At 29.4% G+C, this 24,498-nt stretch overlaps 1 protein-coding gene across 8 annotated transcripts; it reads left to right on the plus strand.

Annotated features, from left to right (window-relative positions):
• The first annotated feature begins 9,926 nt into the window (after window positions 1–9,926).
• Window positions 9,927–13,912, plus strand: LOC112274669 (carbon catabolite repressor protein 4 homolog 4). 8 transcript variants are annotated; one of them, XR_016500023.1, is made up of 12 exons: window positions 9,953–10,094; window positions 10,508–10,550; window positions 10,648–10,750; window positions 10,968–11,055; window positions 11,504–11,573; window positions 11,808–11,929; window positions 12,160–12,338; window positions 12,595–12,730; window positions 12,841–12,988; window positions 13,249–13,429; window positions 13,613–13,694; window positions 13,856–13,912. XR_016500023.1 is itself a non-coding variant. In XM_090246188.1 (11 exons), exons 2-11 carry the CDS (start codon window positions 10,524–10,526, stop codon window positions 13,627–13,629), a joined length of 1,071 nt encoding a protein of 356 aa, XP_090102314.1. In that variant the 5' UTR covers window positions 9,953–10,094; window positions 10,508–10,523; the 3' UTR covers window positions 13,630–13,912. The 8 variants fall into 8 exon arrangements, 4 of the variants coding, with proteins under 4 accessions (XP_024360101.1, XP_024360099.1, XP_090102314.1 ...); XR_002967483.3 differs by lacking the exon at window positions 10,508–10,550 and having other exon boundaries at window positions 9,927–10,094; XR_016500022.1 differs by having other exon boundaries at window positions 13,249–13,694.
• Window positions 13,913–24,498: the final 10,586 nt, after the last annotated feature.

Raw genomic sequence — 24,498 nt, forward strand, 5'->3', positions numbered from 1 at the left:
TTACAGCTAATCTCTCTCTTTATGGGAACAGAGCGATACTAGAAGGAGAAGGAGGATATCGGCTTCGAGCTCTTCTTGACTGTCCTGGAGGAATCCAATTACTCTCCTTCTGCTTCAATTCTAGCTCTTGCTTCCTTCGAATCTCGTCCCTTCGTCTTCTGCGTTCGGCACGTTCATCCACATGTTGTTCTTCTTCGTCCTCTGACCTCATTCATAGTGGTGAGATTCCGATCAGAGGAAGTTGCAACTCGTCTGAATTCTTTGGCACACAGTTCCCCAACAGCGGCGCCAAAAATGTAACTGTATGTAATGACTCACAAAACCACAAGATTGTAGGTATATGGTGAATACAGGTCGATCCCACGAGGAAAATGGTCAAAGATCTCAAATAGCTTGCAAATATGCCACATCTTCTTCATTCAGTCACTTCACTCTTAGTTTAGACTCCTGGGTGATAGACATAACCCAACGAGTTGAAGGCCAGTTCTAAACAAGTCTTCAGATACACAATCTTCTAGTTTTTCTACTCAAATCCTCTCTTATCTGGAATGAAACAAAGTCTCTTGAGATGGATGATCACTTTATTCCGAGCTCAGAAACTCAATCTGAAGGCAGGTCCTCTCGATTTGGCAGTCTACTGCAAGGAAATAACACCTTCCTCGAAGTGTGCTACCTTCAATGCTACTATGGATGCCACACAACTATTCTTGCCTCCAAGACAAGGATCTTCACTATGTACAGGGACTTACTCCCACAGAGCTTCAACTACCAAAAGAGATGAGCACCAAGCTACTTGAGTCTCAGAGTATCGACGAGGGAATCTTAATTCAACCTTCAATAGCTACAGCCACCGGAACAAAGGATCCTAATTTCCTTAGATCCCTCTCTATTTATACTACTCCAGTTCGGAAAGGTCTAACTACCTACCTCTAACTAACTAACTAAAATCTGTTATAACTGTGGATACACTAATCTCGAAGGTCGAAGGTCAAAGGTCTGTTTTACTAAGTACATGAAGGTCCAGTACCTTCTGTCTTAGTAGAAAATGTGTCAACTGAGACTCTTAAAAGATTCTCAAGAGCCTTCTGTGCCGCTACTACTGTCGCCTTCCGTTCTTCATCGATCTTCCTAGCCCGTTCCAGAGTTCCTTCAGCTCGCTGGTTGAAGGCCTTCAAATCTTCGATCTCCCTGTGGGGTTGCTTCCGAAATTGCTTCCGAACGTCCTGCTCTTTGTGGCTCTTCCGAAGGCCCTTCGAAAGGCACCTCCGCTCTTCTCACCTTCAGTTTCCTGCACATGCGGGTGAGAAACGACCTCATCTTCAGGTTGGTCCTGCCCGTCCATCCGAATTGTCTGATCCGAGGGCACATCTTCGGGTTGCTGCCTTCGTTTCTTGCGTGTCGTGGTTACAGCTCCGCTCTTACGTTTTCCTTTCGGTGACTGCACGAAATCCACATCTTCTAAGTCTACGATTCCTGTCGCTATGAATCTGCAATCCTTCGCTTGAAGAGCTTGCCAATAATTCCTAACTTCTGGTCTTCGGACTAGCTCATCTTCCTTTAGGAAATGGGTTGGAGGTCCTTCGCCTTCGGAAAATGTACAAAAAGGTTTTCTCCAATAAACTCTAACTCTATCCTACTAAGTGTAAAATCTAGAAGATAGCTAATCTCGAAGGTCGAAGGTCTGTTTGAAGGTCATCTTCCAAATGTAAATTTCCGAAGATCTTCAAGATAACCATCTTCGGGATTTTGACCTTCTCTTCAGTCTTCTAACACTATATTCCTAATTCACTGTTTATCTCCTATCTTCTTACTTAACAGCTTCTTCTTCAGATCTTTCCTAATCTATTTCTACAAAATTTAAAATAAATGATTTTCCTAGGCACCACATAATAGACAAAAAAATCGCCCAAAAATTCTCAAAAAACATCATTTATAAGATATTGAAAAGTTTTGGTGCATTTGTAAGTCTAAAAAATATGACATTATATTGAAAATATTTATACTTGGTTTGAAATGTAGTCTTCAATTCATCCCTTTCTTTGATACGTACCAGATTATATGCTCTTCATAGATATATTTTTATATAAATCTTAGCTTGATTCAACTAATCAAGAAGTCTAGATATTAAAGGTTGTGGTTACTTGTTCTTGATGGTGATCTTGTAAAATCCTTCATAATCAACATACATCCTTAATAATCTATCTTTTTTCTTTATAAATAGAATTGAGGCTCCTATTGGAGATTTGAAATAGCATATGAAGTTCTTGGCTAAATTCTCTTCAATATACTCTTTAAATTTAGCTAACTCATTTTGTAATAAATTATAAATTGGTCCAAATAGCAATTGTGCTCCTTCTTGAAGGCTAATTGAACTGTCAAAGGAACAATGTTTTAAAAGAGTATCTGCATTTTTTTCTCAAATTTATCTTAAAATTTTTGATATTAGATTGGAATGCTACTTAAAGTCTTTGTACTATTAGAAATAGGTGTGGCATAAATGACATAAGGTGATCTTTCTTTTACACCATATAAGAAAGCTCTTACATCTACAATCATAGGTTTAATTATACTAGACTTATGATTTTTTAGTTGATTAATTACACTCTTAATTATACTTTAAAAAAAGTCAAGAGTACAAGAAATCCAATCTACTCAAGAGTTGTATTTTTTCAACCATAGTAAGCCTAAAATAATTAGATTAGAGAGAGATCTAATGATATTAAATACCACAAAGCTATCATGACCATTGATTATTACTTCTATAGGAAGGATTTTATGAATAACATCTCCAAAAGATAACAAACAACCATCTATGACTTCTCCATGAACAATTTTAATTTTCCTCACTAAAGATATGCTAAGTCTTTTAGCAAATTCTTCATCTAAGAAACATGCTAAGGCTCTTGAATCTAACAAGACAGAGGCTTTGTAATATTTAGGTTCTAAAATAATATTTAATATAAAACAAGGAAAGGATTTTGAAGAAAAAATAGGACCTTCATTAAATATTGTATAAGATTCTAGCGACATGGTCTCTGTTGTAGCTACACAAATTTATTTTCTAATATATTATCTTTTTTGATATTAGTATTCTTCATTTTATAATTATATTACTTCAAAAGATGAAAACTATAATAATGCTAAATAACTTTGAAGTTGAAGTTCAATCTTAAGTTGTACTTGATTGATAAATCCTCAAAACTTGAATCTTATGGCATCAAGCTTCTTAGACAAGGAAACTCTTGATTCTCTAATATTGGAAAGATGTTCTATTATAGAAAAAGAGACATGATTGGATGTAAATATTGAAGCAGTTCTAATCATATCTATATCTTTACTTCCTACTATTCTTATTACTCCTTGTGGTGGTAAACTAAATTGATACATTGCAAGCATTAATTCTCTCAATTACTCTTGTATTTGTGCTATTATACTCTTCATTTCAATAAGCTCTGCCATGATAATATTTAAAAAAATATATATATATCTAATTTTACTCAAGTCTTATAGAAAAAAAGATTGAATATCAAAGAAGATACTAAGAACAATATCAATTTAAAAGAAGATAATCTACAACTTCTAATACGCTTATGTCTTATCAAGAAAAAAAATAATCCACTTTTAATCAAGAAAAGATAAGACTTTAATATTATAAGTCTATATTTGTCAATTTGTCAAGGATAAGAACTTGTGAGCTCAAAATAATGCACCAAAATTTTATTTACTTAATTTTTGGTATTTTGATAAGATATAGTGTTATTTATTTGTTAATTGTGAAAAATTAGAGGTTGTTAGGAAAAATGAAGTTAGTTGTAGTTGGAATAAGGTAGAAAATGATAGAAAGTTATTCCACTCTTAAAGCCACAAGTAATGGTAAAGTGAAAAGATGAAGAATTACTCTATTTTTGAAGCCACAAGTGATGGTGAGGGAAGAAGCTATTCTACTCTTCAACCATTACTTCCACAACAACAAATTAAGTCATTTTCTAGAGAATCTCTTTCAAAGGTTAATATATCTAAGTTAGTAAATTATTTTGCAAATATTTTGATTAATTAAGTTATTAGGGATTAAAAACCTATGCATTGATTGAAATCTATAGTGATTTTTCATCACCTTATAGCTAATAGATGCCAACCATTGATCTTTTCCATAAAAGACATTGGTTGGAGATTATGGAGATGTAAGTTGATTTTTTAATGGCAAGTTGTGCTACTTACATGGATTAGCTAGTAAGAAGGCTCTTAAATTAGTTTTTACTTATAAGTTATTGGCAATGATAATTGCCGATAAATGGTTTGAGGGCTTGGGTATATAAGGCCCTCTCAAAGCCTTGTTCTCTCTCTCTCACCTTTGATTTGAGCCCTAGGTAAGGGTGGCCCATTGAGGCACCAAAGAGTTGTAGTATTTTTATTTGTTATAAACTTATGTTATAAGTTGTTTGTTCCATATCCTTGCTGGTTTTCTTGAAGCTCACTGTTAGTAGTACTATTTTCTTATTTAGACATTTCCATTGTGTAGGGGAGAGAAAATTAGTAAGGTTAGGTGAAAGAATCATCAAATTTGGAATTGAAATGAAAAAGTTATGAGGGTTTGAAGTTGGAAAATTTTTTTAGTTGCTGCAGTTGCTCTGCCCTGGTGATGGCTGTTGCTGCTGCTCAACCCTTGCGCTGTTGTCATCCAACTGCACCTGTTTTCATCCAATCATACAATTTCCATCCAACAGTGTTGTTTTTATCTAGAAACGCTATTTCCATCCAACTGCGCCTGTTTTTATCCAATCGTGTTGTTTTCGTCCAACTGTGCCTATTTTCTTCCAGCAACACTGTTTTCGTCTAGCAGCACTATTTTCATCCAATAGTACCTATTTTCATTCAAATACTTATTCTATCCATTTTTTCATCCAACTACTTCCATTTGCTAGTACTTTTTTTTTTTTTTTTTTTTCTTATTTTATTTCTTATCACTTGTTCTAAATTAAATGGTAACCATTACTTGGAAGGCAATATCTAGATAATTATAAATTGATTGATTAACTAATCAACTATTAAAATAATTTCACAATTATTCTCTATTACCTTTTGAACTTGTTGTGAAGTTATTTTTCTTCTTAAAGTAAAGTAGAGAGGATTTATAGCTCATAGAACTTAATGAAAGTAAATAAAAAATTATAAAAAAATAAAAATAAAGAAGTATGTATATTAAAAAAAAAACTAGAATGGCTTCTGCCAAAAGACAAGAAAACTAGAAACTCTTAAATCTAGACTATAAGCAAGAAAAGGGTGAAGAAGGCTTCACTCTTGCCTCTACATATACTATCTAACTAGGAGTTACATGGCAATATTCTATAGGACCTCTAATATGTGTTGGCTTTGCAAGACACATACCTTAGCTTATAAGGCAAGTTTTTTTATGTGTATGCCACATAGTTAGCTTATTTTTCAAGCTACCAACATGTATGGCACATGGTTAACTTGTTGACTACATTTCTAACCTAAAAAGTCAATTATAAATACCTACAAGATCAAAACAGCATCTATAAAGCTTTTAAGAAGGTATGTAGTTGATATTATGGAATAACCTATGTTTATTTACTTTTACTTACTTCTATTTAATGATATAGATAATTATTGGTTTACATGTATATGTCTATGACATCTAGTCAATGCTTTGCCAAATGTACATAAATTTCATTGATGCTAATTTTAAAAATCTAAAACTATTTTAAGTTAACTTTTTTATGAAGCTATTTCTAGGATATTATATATAAAGAAGAAAGCATGTATTGTTCATTACAACCTTAGAATTTAATGTATGTAGTTTATAAACTAATATGTCAAATTAGAGAGTATTTAAAGAGTCTTCAAATTATAAATTTCAAAGTAGAATCAAAGTTGGAGCTTTTCTTATTACTACTTCTAAATCAATCTTTCCAACTCTCACAACCTTTGCAAGATCATCCTTGAAATGAAGCTAAACCTTTTCAAAGGAAAAAACATTTATACTATACTCAATTCAAATAAGAAAATCTTGAAAATAATGCTCAAGCTTTGATGATTTTATTGCAAATATGAAATAAATACTCTTTGTAGAACTCAAAGCTAAAGAAAGATGTGATGTTACAAACATTTAACAAGAAGATTTTAAAAATATTTTTAGAATATTCTATTAAATTTTAGAAGGTTCTATAAAATTCATGAAATATTTTGATATGATGTATTAAAATATTTTTAGAATATTTTAATAGAATATTCTCAAATTATTCTTAAAATATTCTAAAAGATTTTTAAAAGCTGTCAAAATATTCTAATAGATTTTAAAAAGTTCAAAGAAAATTAAAGCTTCTATAGAAACTTCTTAAGAAGTTTCTTTAAAAACAACATGGAAACTTCTTAAGAAGCTTCTTAGAGTTGCTTCATCTCTAAGCAATATAGAAATTTCTTGAGAAGCTTCTTAATACCTAATATATATTAGAGTCAATACTAAAGACGATTGTCGTACTTCACAACAAAGTCAATTGCTTGACTCAATGTTTGAGGATTAGGTAAGTTGAGCATTAATTTTTTTACCTCATATTGTAATCCATAGAAAATTTGGTTAATAAGTGCAGCATCATCCTACTTGATGTCAGTTGCAAGTTATCAAAATTGTGAAGCATACAACGTTTCTAATCGATTATCTTATCGCAAAATACAGATCTTATTGGTTGCAACACAAATTGTATCATGTTCTCCATACATAGATCAAAATTTTGCCAAAAAAGGCTCTAGATTATCTAATATTGGATCTCATCATTCAAAAAAAGATGAAAACCATGATAATGCTAAATCTGAAAGAAGCGTACCAATGAATCTAACTTGCAATCCTAGAGTTGGATAGCTTTGAGGTTGAAGTTCAATCACAAGTTGTACTTGATTGATAAATCCTCTAAACTTTGATTTAGTGTCATCAAACTTCTCGGGTAGGACAATTCTTGGTTCTCTAACAGTAGAAGAACATTCTACCATAGGAAAAAGGACATGATTTGGTACAGATGTTGAAGCATCTTCAATCATTTCTATATCTTCACTTTCTGCCAATCTTGTTGTTCCTTGTGGTGGTAAATTGAATTAATGCATCGCAAGCATTAACTCCCTCAATTGCTCTTGCATTTGTGCCATTGTATTCTTTATTTCAACAAGTTCTGCCATGATAATACTTAGAAAAAAAAAAGATGTCTAATATCACTCAAGACAAATAGAAGAGAGGACTTGAGAACAAAGAAAATACTAAGGATAATATTAGTTTAGAAGAGGGTAATCCACAACTTCTAATATGCTTATGTCTTATCAAGAGAAAGAGGTAATCCATTCTTAATCAAGATTAGACAAAGCTTTGATATCATAAGTGTACTCTTGTCAATCTGTCAAAGACAAGAATATGATAAAAGTAAATAAATAAGTGAGACTTCTCTCAAAAAAAGATAACAAAATAGAAATGACTTGATATGTATATTAAAAAAGAAATTGGAATGGCTATTGCCAAAAGCCAAGAAAACTAGAGATCCTTGAAACTACACTAGAAGCAAGAAAGGAATTGACAAGAGTGAAGAAGGCTTCACTCTTATCTCTATATATACTATCTAACTAGGAGCTATGTGGCGATGTTCTATAGGACCTTCAATATATGTTGACTTTATAGGACACATGCCTTGACTTACAAGGCAAATTTTTCTATGTGTGGGCCACATAATTGGCTTGGTCTTTAAGCTACCAACATGTGTGGCACAAGGCCAACTTGTTGACCACGTTTTTAATCCAAAAAGTCAATTAAAGACACCTATAAAGTCAAAGTAGCATCTATAAAGCTTCTAGAAAGCTTCCATAATAAATATTATAGAATTAATTTACTTTTATCTACTTTTATTTACTTCTATCTATTTATACATGTAATTACTAGCTTACATGCATATGTCCATGACACCAACATGTGTTCAACTTATAAGATATATGTCTAATTTGTAAGATAAGTTTCTTATATATGTGCCATATATCCAATTTGTATTATAAGTGGACAACATGTACAACATATGACTAATTTGTTGCCCAAGTTTTTAACCTATCAATCACTTATAGACATTTGTAAAAGAAAATCCATATTTATAAAGCTTCTAAAAAGCTTTTCTATAAAATACTAACAAATTTTATTTACTTCTATTTACTCATATTATTTAAGTGATTATTTGATTAAATATGTATATCAATGGTAGTTGTTTTATTAGATAATATTGAGCAGTGTACTTAAATTTTCCACAATATAAGTACAATTTTTTTTTATTGCTTCAAGTCTTTTCTTACTCAGTGAAAGATTTTAAATATATGATATTAATTTACATAGGTTTTGACCTTGATTAATAAGTTTCTAACAACTCAAGAATTATTGTCATAGCTTCAAATGTTCTTCTCCACTCAAATCTTTGTTTATAGCATCTTTCAAAAGGTTGATTGTTGCATACAATAGCTTGAGCAATAAATTATTTTAATGAATTTTTTTTTGTCAATAATAAAATTTTGATATTATCTTTTAACTCATATCAAAATTGATTAACACAAGCTTTATCATTTCAATCCACATTACAAGCAAGGTTTTAAAATTTACTAGCATATATAGTAACTAAACGAGATTCTTATTGTAATGATAGGAATTTAGTATTTGCTACCATTTCTTGATCATTTTCTCCAAATGCACTTATAAATATTTTTAAGAATGAATTTAGATTATATTCAAGCTCTGAATTTTTTTCCATCAATAGTGTAAACCAAAAAAGAGTACTTCTAGATGAAAATGCACTTATAAATTCCACTTGTGTAAATCTATTAAGATATTGGAAAGATTATAATCTTAGATAAAGCTTAATTTGTTGTAAAAATCCTCAAAATTTTGATCTTGTTCCATAAAACTTCTTTTACATATTAATCTTTGTCTCATTCATAATTATAACAGTGAGACTTCTTGGATTGAATTGTGAGATTGATCTACTTGCTTCTCTCAACTATACAACTTCTTTGCATAGAGATTAAATTTCAATGTTTATTCCTTCCATAGGTGTGGAAATAATACTTCTATGGTTGATGTTAGTAATAGGTGAAATTTCAATCCTAAGAGTATTGATAAGTTTGTGAAGATTTGCAATAGTTACAAATTTATTATCACTTTTGACAAGTGTAGCATCCATAATTTTTCCTTCCATATCTATAACAAAAAACTTTAATAAATGCATAATTCAAATTCAAAGAAGGTAATTTACAAACTCTAATAAGAATTTCTACAAAGATGGATATCTCAATATTTTTTAGGAAAAAAACAATGTAAAAAAATAAAAATATTAATTTGAATGTAAGTAGTCTGTAAACTTTAAAAGACAACAAAAGAAGTGAGGTGATCCACTCACTTTTAAAACAAATAGAAATAGATTTAACAATAAAATCAATTATTTTAAGGTGGAATTTTTTTAAAAAAAATTTCTCTTATAATATTTATTTACATTTTTCTTATTTTTAAGAGAACATAATGTTTTAATTTCTAAACAACATGAAACTATTTTATTGTGTATAAATTAATATATGAATATAAGGCTGAATGCAAACATGACTAAATGAACCCGTTACATGTGAATACCTTTTAACATCCTAACACGGTAATACAATCAAAGAATGGACACTAGAGTTACAGGTTCATATATGAATTATAAAAACAATTTAACCTGGAGCACTGAGCACAGAGTGGGAGGATGTGGGCTGGGGTATCGACATTCGGACATTCGGAGCCCGTTTTGCCTGGTTCGCAGCGCGGTTGCTAAGGGAGCCACAACTAAACGAGGAACCACGCTGAGAACCAGGAGGCAATCCTTGCGGTGAACCTAGCCCTGCGAAACCATTGCGAGTGTCGATGCGTTGGTCCATCCCTCCGTCTCGGAGTGTTTGCTTTCTCGAAAGTTTGATTCAGGAAGCTCGCCGTTATCCTAATTTGTGAGAGCACTTCCTGCTGAGGCTACAGTGCTAAGCTCATGCTTCAGCGCCGCCTTATGTGCACAATTCGCACACCCTTCAGCCGACTTGTAAGACTTGTACCTCCCCCCTCCTCCGATTGATACTGCCGTTTGTGTGTGTTGATGTTTCCTGCATTGTGTTTGTGGGTTCAGGGTTTTGATCAGCCCTGGTGATGATGAGGTTCTCCGGTGTTCTGTGGGGTGCGCTGTTGCTTTTCGTTTCTTTGGAGCTAGGGGATTAGTTCGCAAGTTTGGAGCCCTTGGTTGGGATTGATTTTTTTTTTTTTTTTGCTTGTTTGTTTTTATTTCTGTTTTTGGTGATGTGGGTTGATTTGTGGTGGTTTGAGCTGCATTTTGCTACTGCATTGTATTGTTAACTGGGTTGTGTTTCTCAGTGAATCGTTGTATTAGACATGAATCATGGACTCTTTGGGTTTTTGAGGATTAGTTTTTGAGTTGAATTGGGATTGTGAGGTGCGCAGCCTGTACAGAAGAGAAATGCTGAGCTGCTTAGCGCGCTTGGAGGTGATGATCCCATATAGTATTTGTTCGATGGCAATGTTTGTCTAGTCCTTGTACATGTACTATCATTTTTGAATTTTAAATTCCTTTTACTTGACAGGTGCAGAAGACTTATGGTACAATGACCACCCCTATTCCAAAATGGTCACCCACTTTCGTCCCAATTCAATCTCCAGAGCATACTGAAGTGTCATCTTCCGCTCGTAAGCACATGCGATCCCTGTTTCTATTAGTATGTGTTTTTGGCTTAATTCCTGCTCTTTTCATCTTTCATTACATCTCTAGCATTAATACTATCAAAATTTGGTCAATGTCACATTGGCGATTGTAAGAATAGTTTTTAGGGTTCCCTGTCGAAATCTTGGGATAAATCTTTAACGTGCAAATTTTCTTAGTGTGATGAACGTATTTGTGTGACAGCATTAGTTCGCATAGTTTCCTACAACATACTTGCGCAGTCATACGTCAAGGGCATTTCTTTTCCACATTCTCCATCCCCATGCTTAAGGTGGGTGTCTATTTGCTCTATTACTTTGATAAGGTTGATGTATTGTGTACTTCAAGGTCGTAGATAAGTTACTTATGTTGTATGCTTTTGTGTTCGTAATTCTGAAGCTCAAACTGTGAGACTCCTGTGTTTCAACTATACTTAATTCGAGCACTTGTATCATGTGACAAGAATGTCAAAGTAGCTGTTTGGGCTGTATGCGTATTTCTCTCTAGGAATGTAGAAATAGATACACTCACACAGCTTCAGTTGTCAAAAAGTACTGGTTATGGAGTTCAATTCAAGTTATTCGTATACTGGAAAACCAGCTCTGCACTTGAACCATTCTTTGAAATTAGCAGGATTGCTTTTTATGTTCAGCACTTGACTTACTTGAATGAAAATTTTCTATTATTTGATTTTCTCACAAGGTCATCATTGAAGTCTTAAGTGTTTCCTGGTCTTGCAGATGGAAAAACCGGTCCAAGGCTGTTTTGGAACGGCTTTTATCATTTGATGCGGACGTGCTGTGTTTGCAGGTTTCCGTCTGATTTCCTCATTTGAGAATATTTTATTATAGTGATTTTAAGGATCATAGTTAACAGTCTAAGTCTAAAGTTCAATTGCATTTGTTTCGAACTTCAGTTACTGGTTACCTGTTTCCACTAAGCTTGAAGAGTTCTTGAAGCGTCTGATGATATCATATTTAACCTTCTTCTTCATCTGGTATATTTTTCGTTCATTCTTCTAATTTATAAATATTTCTTTTATAGGAATTGGACGAATATGAAAGCTATTACAAAAGCCGATTGACTAGGGAAGGCTACAGCAGTGTTTACATTCAGCGCAGTGGTAGGAAACGTGATGGTTGTGGAATATTCTTTAAACGCAGCAGGTAAGTGTATGGTGAGTTATGTCATTTGTATACAAGTGTTATTATCTTATGTTTAGATTGGTCACCCGGAGTCATCTTTTCTAGTGCATGTGTGTGATTGTGTGTGTTTGTGTGTGTGTTTCATATCAACTTCTCGAGACTTTGTCTGGTGATCAGGAGATCTTTTCTATCCATTTCACTTCAAGGTTTTGGACAATTAAGTGATAAACGTGATTATGGGTATTAATCAGAATGGAACTTGTGGAGGAGCAAGTAGTTGATTTTAATGATCTTGTTCCTCCTCCCACGGAGGATACACCCGAGGTACCCTCAGAAGACGATTCCCAAACTGGAAGTGATTCTGTTCCTGTTAATAATTTTAAACCAGAGCAGTCAAAGAGTCGATCTCGATCATCCTCACCTGTCAAAGGTGACACATAACTTGTCTTAACTGATAGTCTCGCCAACTCTTGCAATCTCTTGTACTTAGCTTTTAGTGCCTTTTATTTTTTATGTAATATGTTTTTTAAATTTTAAAACAAAAAAGAAAAATTCCTACTATCAAGCTGGCTTGTTTTAATGAATACTGACTTTAGCTATCTATTAGTCGTGTGCTGGATACCTGGTGCTACTATGATACTGCATGTATTCAAACCTAATTGAATCCAGAACACGTGGGTTTTCAGCTGGTCCAGAGGTTCGAGGAGATCCTAACGACCCACGTGTTCGCCTCAAGCGAGATTGTGTGGCTATATTGGCTGCCTTTCGCATGCTGGGGGCACCAAATAAATTTATGATTCTTGGAAATACTCATCTTTACTGGTACGCAGTTCAGCTGTCAGTCTATTTACAGCAGTTCTCAATTAGGATTAAGTTTATCACGCAGCTGAGATTTTAATGCTGTCCCCGGTTGGCTTTCTGTTGCACACCAGGGATCCAGAATGGGCCGATGTGAAATTGGCTCAAGCAAGGTACCTACTTTTGCAAATCGTGAAATTCCAACAGGGCCTATGTTCTAAGCTAGATAGCAACCCTCTGCTGCTTGTATGCGGGGACTACAATTCAACACCAGGCGACCAGGTGAGACTGTTGTCCAAAATCTGGCAGTCATACATCAAAACACTGAGACTCTTCCTAGTTCTGTGTCTTGTCAGGACCTGAACTTTGCTGTACAATTTGTCTATTATGCTGGGCTTTCTTGAGCTGTGCCATTTTGCTTCTGCACTTATCTTGTTTTACCAAGATAAACTGTATTTTCTGAAGTCTTCAGTTTGACATCGTCTTGCGTTTGGAGATTCCCCTGGCCCTTCTTTTGACATGGGCACTCTACACTCTGACAGGTGTATCGATATATCACCTCAGGTTCAAAACAAAGCTCTACATTAGAAGGGAAGACTGACAGCATTTTGGAAGAAAAACTCACTAATCTCAGTTTGGGTAGCAGTGAAAGTAACCGCGGGGAGGAACAGTTGCCAGAAAGGGCCCCGCTCCCTTTATTGAGTCTCTACGAAGAAGCTCTCGGTGCGCATCCCAACACAAATGTGACTCCTGGATTCACTGGCACCCTGGATTACATATTCTTTCGACCTACTGATTCTTTGCGGTTTATCAATTTACTGGCTCTTCCAACCCGGGACTCTCCTGACCTTGAAGGCGGTCTTCCTAATTACAGTCATCCAAGTGACCATTTGCCCATTGGCGCAGACTTCGCAGTGCAGTAACACCTCGTCAGCTTAGTGCTGGATGTGGTGAAGGAAGAAATACATGCTGCAGCTTGGGTTGAAAGGTTAGAGAACCGCAACTGAAGTCCTATGAACCGTTAATCAATGGCAACTTTGGTACCCTCATGATGCCATCCTAGTGCAAGATTTAGGTGGCAGAGCTTGGTCTCTATTTTTTCAATTCAGTTTGTTTCAGATTTGTTGCTGATGAACGGTTGGTGTGCAGTTCTCAAGTTAATTTATTGCATTGGAATAAAAAATTACAGCGTAGAGTTTACATCAATTTTGCTGACGGGAGTAAGTGAAGAGCGCTGCATTATGCATTTGATGTGCTGCTTGATCACAGAAGTGCATAGAAAACTTTGATCTGCTCTTATCCGTGACTTAATATCTCAATTTGGCATCTTAGTGATGGAATGAATGAATGAATAAATGAATAAATAAACACATTTATTTATTTATTTTTGAAACAATTGGGGTAAACCTGTTGCATTGATAGATGAAGGTTACATGTGGAGAACATGACTACATAAGCTTTGATACCTTTTGTCAAGGTAAACCTAAAAGTGCAACTATTACGTATTTTGATTTATCACTCATCTTATTATGAACTATCTTAAGAGTGGATGGTTAGGCTACTACTCAAAATTCTATTGCTAAAATGAATTTTTATTCTTATTCTAGTGTCTAGAATTTGTTTATCATCCATAATCTATTCTACCATTTTGTATGTTAGTAATGTGGCCTACTCTCAAATTCTTTGAATTTGAATCTATTTACAAAGCCAATGTTGATTTATTTATTTATTATTTCTTTATTTGGTTTTAGAAAAAGAAAAAGAAACAATAAATGAAGATTTTCATTTCCCTTTTAGTTCTCTAAGAATTAAGTGCCATCTCTTTGTGCTATATTAGCCAAAACATCATGGTTTCTCTTTTATATCCAAGTTTTAATCTAAACATTTTTTGAAGTCAAAATAGAAGTTGGTAGGTAGTTGTAATTGGTGTTTAGAAGTAGCTAAGTTCTAAGCTGGTTGTGGATTTTGCAAGGGATTTCTATCTATTGAGTTGTATAAGTCATTTAATTGGAGCTTGGATCCTAAAAAAAGGCCTTAGGGTCAAACAATAGTTTTGATGTAGAGTCATAAAATAATCTAATTGTATTTTTTTATTCTTGTAAACACTTTCATTATTTTGATAAAGTCTACCATTTTGTACTTGAATAAGTTTTACTGATTTTTTATGGCTTAGCCATTAATTGAATAATTCTAAGTTTTCATGCAATATCCTTAATTATACTTCTATTTGATGAATTTCTATTTTAAAGGCCCTAGAGAGTAAAAGCCATTGATTTTTATATAGGTCTTGAAGTTTAAAAAATACTAAAAAGGAGAAATCTCTTATTTTTTTATATAAGACAATCTAATCTTTGTTTGTAAGAAGATTGACTCTCTTATCTATTAAGTATTTTTTAAGCTAAAAAAAAACTAAGAGAATGTTATTTAAAAACAATGGTCTTGTGGTTCTAAGTCAAATTTCCTATTTGCTTCTTTTTTGGTAAAAATCTTTATTCTTTAAAGTAGAAGATATTATAGAACCTTTTCATTTGTTTTGAATGTAAAGCTACAACTCTTTGAGATTAAATGATAGAGCTTATAAGTGGTCTAGAACTATCCTACTACAAAAGTCTATTTTGCACATTATAAAAAAGATTGGATTTGTTAAGATTGAAAAATGTAGCTATATTAGGCCATGCTTTACTTAATAATATCCAATTAATGGATCCATGGGCTTATTTATGAAAAAGGGATCAAAATCCATTCACAAGCTTGTTACTATTTTCATAAGGGACTAGAAGTAGTTCTTAGCATCCAATCTCTTATTTAGTTTTGGATATTTGATTTGTCATTATGGAAGACTTTAAGTACCTATTTTAAGAATAAGGATACTATAGTTTTTTTTATAAACTAATAATTCCTAAATCTCTCTTCTTTTTTAATATGCAATATGTATTCTATGCTACTTTGAGTCAAGTAAATTTTGTATGGTTCTTTATAAAGAATTCTTTACCATAAATCTAAATAAATAAAATCAAAGAATATCACCATAAGTTTTTTACTTAATATAAGATCTAAGAATACCATCATGAGTTTTTTACTTAATATAAGATTTCACTCTTTAATCCTTAAAGCTTCATTCTACTTATATAATAAGGTACACATAGACTTTTTTAAGAGTTTGATGTAATTAGTAGTTTTAGTGGTAATTTTATAACACAAAGATTATATTACCTACATATTTTTTTGATTCTACAACTTGATGTATTTTAAGACTTATTTTTTTTTTGCAAAATTCTATGTAAAAATATACAAACATCTTTACTCTTTTAAATTGATATCTATTGTTAAAAGAATAAGTCCAAATTATAAAAAAATTGGTTCTAAATTGTAGAATTATTTAAGAATCTAGAATTCATCTTGTGTGCAAAAAATCAAGATTAATTGTATTAGAATTTAATGCAAAATCTTACCGAAATATAGTACAAAATAACCATATTATACCAATTTTGATAAGAATTTAATTTTCTAAATTAAATGAGGCTATTGAAAAAAAATCTATCTAACATAATTAATTCTCTTATTCTATCTATCTGAAGGCGATTCTTCGCTATAAAATAATCTTCTAATAGTACTCTAGATTTGAATAAGTACCATAATATTTTAAAATCACAATAGATGGATAGACAAGAAGAACTTGGTCTTTTAATAATTTTAATTGATTTAGAAAATTGTGGTATTTCTTCTTATTTATGCAACTACAAGGCTCTTTATTTTATGTTCAATATAAAGGTATAAAAAACTTCCAATCTTTTATATTTTATCTTATGTACAATTTTTCCTTTGAAAAGGCCATAAAAAAAATGTTCAAATTGATAGGAAAAAAGTTGCTTAAATCAGTTGATATTATTTTTAAAAATTCCAACTTAAAGGTGTACCAATTAAAATGGTATTGATTTGTTCTTCTATTCTCAATGTGTTCTATTCTAAAGATTTTTTTTATTATATATCTATGAGTATTTATATCAATAGATCTACATGATAAGGTCAAAAGATTCATCTTTGGATGATACTTGCTTCTTATCTTAAATTTTTTTTTCATGTTAGACCTTCTATTTGAATCTTTTAATTTATTTATATTTATATAAATTGTTGTATCTTTGGTTAATGACAATTGATTTCTATTATTTAAAGTCAGCAAAAAGTCAATCTTTTATTCAATTAATCTTTGTATGTTTATTTTTATATAAATATTATAATCTATAAATTCTTATATTTTATTTTATTTTAAGATCTCTCTCTCTCTCTTTCTCTCTCTCTTTCTATATATATATATATATATATATATTTATTTTTAAAAGATATATATATTTTTTTCTTTCTTCAACTCAAGAACGTATGAATGATTTCTATAATACAATTCCTTTTTGCAATTTAATTTTTATTCTAGTCTTCTTTTTTGTTGATTGTGCCAAAGAAAGATATAACTTTATTATATATATATATATATATATATATATATATATATTTCTTATATTCAGTTTGATGAGTCTTTGAAATATATTCTTTGAATTTGTTAAATCTTAGGTTGAAGTCCCAAATCTTATCTATAAATTTTAAATTTCATTCTTATAATAGTTTAATAAGAACATTTGTTGGTTATAATTTAATCTTAATATAATTTAACTTGATTTCTCTTCTAAATACTCTATAGATAAAATAGCCGTAAATTTTTATATGTTTTGTCTTAAAACAAAAAATTAAAATTTTATACAAATTGAATTAAGTCTTAATTGATATAGTATTTTTTATATTCTTCTTAATAGTATATGAAAATATATTGATTATCTTTATATCTTTATAAGAAAACAAAATTCTTATATGCTTTTTGATTTATTATTTTAAAGAAGTTTGTACAACCAAACAACTTTCTATAATCTATCACTTAAAGCTAAATATTTAGATTTTATTGAAGATTTTGAAATAATAAGTTGTTTATCTTTTTTTTGATTTATTGGTCCTTTTCATAATATAAAAATATAAGCCCCTTGTCAAGGATATAAATTAAAATAAAATTTTAAAAAATAATATACTCTTATAATACTAAAAATAAAAAAAGTAGACAAATCAAAGATAGATATAAGATAGAAGTTAGAATGACTATTGTCAAATACAAAGAGACCAAATATTCCTAAGTAAAGACGAAAATACAAGAAAGATATTGATAAAAGTGAGGAAGGCCTTATCTTTACTTTTGTGTATACTATCTAACTAAAGAACTATATAGCAAAGTTCTATAAGTCATCCAATACATGTCCAACTTGTAAAATATGTGTCTAACTTGAAAGACAAGTTTTTCACATATGTACTATATGGCCAACTTCTACAAGATATTATCAAAGAAGCTTATTTATAAGTTATTATTAAATTTACTTATTTTTATTTTTATCTATTTTTTTTTATATTCTTAATTATTAATTTTAAAATATTTTTTCATAATATTATTTTATCTTTTAGAGACAAGTTATTATATTTGTACTAATATATAGGATATTTTAACTTATTTTGGTGGCACCTTGAGTCAAAGACCTCTTCTATCTCAAATTTTTGATTATTGCCCACTTCTATAAAAGAAAGTAGTAGTTTTTTTCTTGCCAATATATCCACTATCTTGTATGAATAAAAAAAATATGAAATAAAAAATATATTTTATAGACTTTGATAGGTATAATTAATAAAGAACTAGATTGATTTGTTTACAAATAAGAAATGATTCAAGTTTATAATAATCCAATTTTTTATACAAGCTAATAGTCTTAATACTACAACAAAGTAATTAAATCTTCTTACCAATATAGAATTGAGGTTGTTTCTTGCAATAAATAAATAAATATATATATATATATATATATATACCTTCATATATATATTCACTTATACTTTATTCACTTATACCTTCATTATACCTATATATATATATATATATATATATATATATTCACTTATACCTTCATATATATATATATTCCAATAATTACCTATATGATTAGATAGAAGTAAATAAATATGATTTAGTTTTGTTTTAAAACTTTCTAATCATCTTATCTTTGGCAATAGCCATTCTAGTTCAATATATTGCTATCTTTGAGTGATTTTCTAGTCTTTTTAAGTGACATAAGAGTATATTAGATTTTCTTCCTTTGAGATTCATATCCTTGATAGTTTGATAAGAGTGCTAACTTATTATTCTTATTTTGTTTTAGAAGTAAAAAGATTACATTACTTCTATTCTTGTGTTTTGAAGGTTGCACATTATCCACCTTTAAACTAATAGTTTTGTTTTTTTTATTATGATTTTCTTTAAAGAGAGCAAATCATCTTTATTTATAGAAATTTTTATTTGGCATTAAAGGTTGTAAATTACTTTCTTCTAATTTGACTTATAGATTTACTAAGTTATTTGAAATGAAAGAAAAAATCATAGATGCTATATAAGACGGAAGTGAGAATAGATTTGCAACTATTACAGATCTTCATGAACTTGTCAATATTCTTAGGATAGATATTTTATATTGTCATGATATAAGACGAATAATAGGTAAAAAATGTGATATTATAAAAGATCTTATTTTAAATATTATAGCAAATTAACTTAGAAAATAGACAATAGTCCAAAAAAAAAAAAAAACTAAAGGTGTAAATGATACCTTTTTGCAAAGTATGCTTCTACTTACTTTGTAAGGCCATAAATAAGACAAAATAAGACAGATTAAAAAAAAAATGATATGAGCATATATAAGAAGAAGTTAGGAATTGATTTTAGGAAAAATTAATTGAAAAGGACAAAATTTGATATCCAGAAAGGACTAGTTATTAACTTGGATCAAAATCAAACTCTAAAGTATAAAATTTGGCACTAACGGCAGTTCTGGGATTTTTTTGCAAATCAAAGAGCAAGATTTGATAGAAGACTTGTTAAGGTTTTTTTAGCATTTATTTTGAGTGATTTGAGTATATAATGACTTTGTAAGAGCTTTGCAAAGTCACAATTATTTTGGATGACTCTAGAATTTGTAAAATAAAAAGGATATTATGTTTTGGAGAATTTTTTAAGTTTGTTAGTAGATCTATAGTTCAAATTTTGAGGACTTATGAAAATAGTTATTTGAAATGAATGCTATAAGTTTGAACTTGATTAAAAAATTTAATTGAAGATTATTGAATTTCAAGTAGATTGAGGTCTCAAAAATTGGACTTTGAAGGATAGTTAGTATTTATAAGATCTTCTACAATCTATTAATTGGATTAGAATGAAATTAATGTAAGAAGATAGAAGACTTGATTTTCTACATATATGTGAAATTTGAGAATAATTGAATGGTTTAAAAAAAAAATATTGGGACTAAAAATTCAACATTTAGATTGGAGTGTGAAGCCAGCCAAAACCTAAGCAATTTTTAGGATTTTTCTTCTATTTGGTAAGTGCAATTATCTTCAAATTTTGTGTAATTTTTTCCAATTTAGTTTTTGAAAAGTATGTAAAATTTTAAGTAAGATTAATAATTTAATTGATAAATATTGAAGTTCTAATCTATACTAGAATTAAGTTGAATTGATTAGGTTTTGGTTTAGGTTTGGTTTAGGATTAGGATTGGATTAGGATTTAGGATTTGGTTTAGAATTTTTTAAAGATTTAGGATTTATGTTTTGCTTAGGATTTAGGATTTGGCTTAGGATTTAGAATTTAGGATTTAGGATTTAAGATTTGATTAGGATTTAGGATTTTCTTAAGATTTAAAATTTTTTTAGGATATGAAATTTGGCCTCAAGTTTGATTGAAGTCTATTAGAATTTTAATTGGAATTAAATTAGGACTTGATTGAGATTTATTTAAGATATATTTTTGATTATTTTAATATTTTTATAGGATTATTTTAAGGATTATTTTAAGATTTATTGTAGATTTTTTTTTAAAAAAAAATTCTTTAGATTTTCTTATTATTTCTTTTGTAATTTTGTAATTTTTTTTGAATCTCATTAAATTTTCCTTAGTATTGTTAAGATTTAATTAGAATTTATTTAATATTCTATTAGAATTAAGATTTATTATTATAATTTCTATTTTATTTTTTACAGCCAAGTATCTGGTGAATTTTTGAGCAAGACTTCACGTAATATGATAATACATCATCAATGCCAATCACAAAAGTAATATTCTTATACTTGTAGAAGAAGTCCGGAGTCTATGCCAAGAAGTTGTACAATAAGAGGAAGCAAGTAGATCACCTTCATAACCTAATTAAAAAAAACTTGCTTCTACAAACAATAGGGAGGTAAGGATTAGTATGCCTAAGAAGATTGATGGAACAAGATCAAAATTTCAAGGATTTTTGCAATAAATTAAGTTCTATTTTAAATTGCATCCTTTCCAATACCTTGATGGATTTACACAAGTTGGATTTACAAGCACACTTCTTTCTAGAAGTACTCTGTCTCGATTTGTATCTTTGATGGAAAATGATTCATAATTTTTTTATAATTTAAATTCATTCTTAGAATTACTTATAGTCATATTTGAAGAAAGTGATTGAAAAAGAGTAGCAAAGACCAAGTTCTTATCTTTACAACAAAGATCATAATTAGCTACCATATATACTATTTAATTTCAAAACCTTGCTTGTAACATAGATTAGAATGACAAAGTCTTTATTAATTAATTTTGATATGGATTGAAGGACGATGTCAAAGATTTACTTTTAACAATATCAAAAGGAGATTTTTTATAATAATTTTTTATTTAAGCCATTGCATGCGATAATTGACTATTTGAATGGTATTAAGAATAAAGATTTGGTTGAAAAAAAAAATTAAGTAATGGAAATATCTTCATGCACTTAATTTAAGTATATTAAAGATATTTAAAAGATCATTAATTTTAGTTAAAAGAAGAGAAGAATATAATATTAATATATATACAAATTTGAATAGAATTTAAAATATGAGATTGTTGTCTTAAATAGATTGTTCAAGCTTTGAAGGTATTATCTTTTAGGATACACACTCAGTTTTATAATAGTTCAAGGTGGGTATTGAAAAAAGATTAGAATAGAGATTTTGGAATCAAGTAGAATCATTTTTTATTTTTTGGTAGAACATATGGGAGGGAGATCCCTAGAATTTTTGAAGCACGGAAATTCAAGACTAATTTAGAATTTTCTATACTATTTATTTAATTTAATTTTTTTTATCCTAAGATTTTGAAAGAAAGTAGATTTTATTTTTAGATTTCTAATAAGCTTTAATATACAAAATAAACAACTTTGACAAAGGAAATTCATACAAATTTGTGAATAGAGGGTTCTTGGCATTTTTAGGTGGCAAGATTCAAGACTAGTCTAGGATTTTTTATACCACTTCTTATATTTTCATCTTTTTTTTAAGATTATAAAAAAAACTAGATCTTGTTGTTAGCTTTTCAATAAATCTTAGCATGTGAAAAAAAAGTTGTGACAAGAAAAATCTAAACTAATTTGTTGATGGAGGTTATCAAAGTAGCTATTGCAACAAGTAGCTAATTTTTTTTTCTTAATTTGGTTTTTATTTTTTTCTAAATTTTATCTATTTACTTTAATAATTTAAATTTTGTAGCTTTAGTGAAGCTCAATGAACTAAACTTTGGCTAAATTAGATTTATAATAAATAATTTATAGATATTTTAATAAAAAGAAGTTTGGATTTGAGATTAAAATTAGAAGTTGGATGAATCTTGGCACATAAAAGAAATTATCTAAAATTTATACTCAATCTTTGAATTACTATTATATATTTGAATTTATTTAAATAACATTGTGTTTCTTATAATCCACTTGTAATTAAAGACCTTGTGTTCTCCTGAGGAGGCTTGCCTTTTTGAGAACAAAAATTTTTAAGCTTTTAAAAACTTATTCAACAAGAGTAAAATCAATGAAAATTGATACAATATGTTTTAAAATTCTCATTGATTAAAAAAAGATTTGATATTGTCAAGAAGGTTTGTACTTATATTATAGAGAAATTAAACATACTGCTTAATATTATCCAATATAGCAATGCAATTACAAAATTAAGAGTATAATTACCAAAGAAAATAATATATTAGAAAATAAGTTTTTTCAACTACAATAGAAATTGTGTGGCTAGAATAATGTACAATATCTAATAAAGGTCCTATTCTCTCTTTAAATCTCTTGTCTTAATTCACAATAGATGTGTGTTTAGGATCTAAAAATCATAAAGTCTTATTTCAATAGATTCAAGGACATTAATTTATTTTATAGATAAAGACTTTGTAAAAAAATAAGAGATATTATTAATTAAGAAAACTAAATCTATATATATAGAAGTCATAGATGGTTGTTTGTTGTCTTTTGAAGATGCTACCTATAAAATTATTCTTTTAGATGTAGAAATTAAAGATTATAATATTATAATAATATTTAATGATATAAGATCTTTCTTCAATTTGATTATTTTAAGATTATCATGGTTAAAAATGTATAACAAAGGATCATCTTTTGTTATATATACCACACCTATTTTTGATAGTAGAAAGATGTTAAGTGGTATTCCTAACTAATATAAAGATTTTTAAGACATTTTTTAAAAGAAAAATACAAATATTCTTCTAAAGCATCAATCCTATGATTATTTAATTGATATGTAAGAAAGAGCTCAACCACTATTTGGACCAATCTAAAGCTTATTGCAAAATGAGTTAGTTGCACTAAAAGTGTATATTAATAAGAATTTGGCTAAAAGCTTTATATACCATTCAAAATCTCCAAGAAGAGCTTCTATCTTATTTATATAAAAAAATAATAATAATAATAAAAAAAATAGATCTCTACAAATGTGTTTAGACTATTAAGGACTTAACAAGATCACTATCAAGAATAAGTATCTCCTACTTTTTATTTTAAGACTTCTTAACCAACTCAATCAAGAAAAAATCTATAAAAAAATAGATCTATAAAGAATATAGAATTTGTTTTGCATCAAAGAAAGAGATGAATAAAAGATTACTTTTCAAACTAAGTATAGAAATTTCAAATATAATGTCATGCCTTTTGGTCTCACAAATGCACCAATTTTTTTTCAACATCTCATGAATGAAGTTTTTTGTGAATTTTTTGATGATTTTATTGTGTGTAATTTTAAAAAAAAATTAATCTACTCTAAGAATACAAAAGAATATGAACTTCATGTTCATTTTATATTACAAAAACTTATAGATACAAGATTATATGCTAGGATGAAAAAATATATATTCTATACTACTCAAGTTGACTTCTTAGAATACATCATTTCTAACAAAGGATTAATGATGGATCTAAAGAAGGTCTATACTATCATAGATTAGAAGATTTCAAAGACAATAAAAAAATGTGTAATATTTTTTATGCTTTATCAATTATTACTAAATCTTTATCAAGAATTTTTTTCAAGTTATAGCCTCATTTATATGTTTGACTTGTAAAGATAAACTTGAAGAGAATAAAGAAACTAAAGCATTATTTAATGCTTTGAAGAAAGAATATATTTTTGTACCAATCCTATATTATATCGACTTTTTTTAAAGCATTTTTTTATGAAAATAAATAAATCAAACTTTGCCTTATGTATGGTGTTTTCACAAATGTGAGTAGATCATAAATTCCATCTAATAGCTTTTAATTTCAAAAACATTTTAGTAGTAGAGAAAAATTACAAATTCTACAATAATTTTTTTTTGTAATTGTGGATTTTTTTCAAGAATAGCATCATTATCTAAAATG

The sequence above is a fragment of the Physcomitrium patens genome, chromosome 22 (assembly GCF_059467195.1).
Source record: "Physcomitrium patens ecotype Gransden chromosome 22, ASM5946719v1, whole genome shotgun sequence".
In the NCBI taxonomy this organism is placed as follows: Eukaryota; Viridiplantae; Streptophyta; class Bryopsida; order Funariales; family Funariaceae; genus Physcomitrium; species Physcomitrium patens.

What these genes read in the sequence shown, in the direction of transcription:
- LOC112274669 (XM_024504331.3), top strand. Translation starts at nt 10,044, where the DNA reads ATGCTTCAGCGCCGCCTTATGTGCACAATTCGCACACCCTTCAGCCGA. An exon ending in TCTCCATCCCCATGCTTAAG is followed by an intron (nt 11,056 to 11,503) that starts GTGGGTGTCTAT and finishes CTGGTCTTGCAG; the next exon opens with ATGGAAAAACCGGTCCAAGG. An exon ending in CGGACGTGCTGTGTTTGCAG is followed by an intron (nt 11,574 to 11,807) that starts GTTTCCGTCTGA and finishes TTTCTTTTATAG; the next exon opens with GAATTGGACGAATATGAAAG.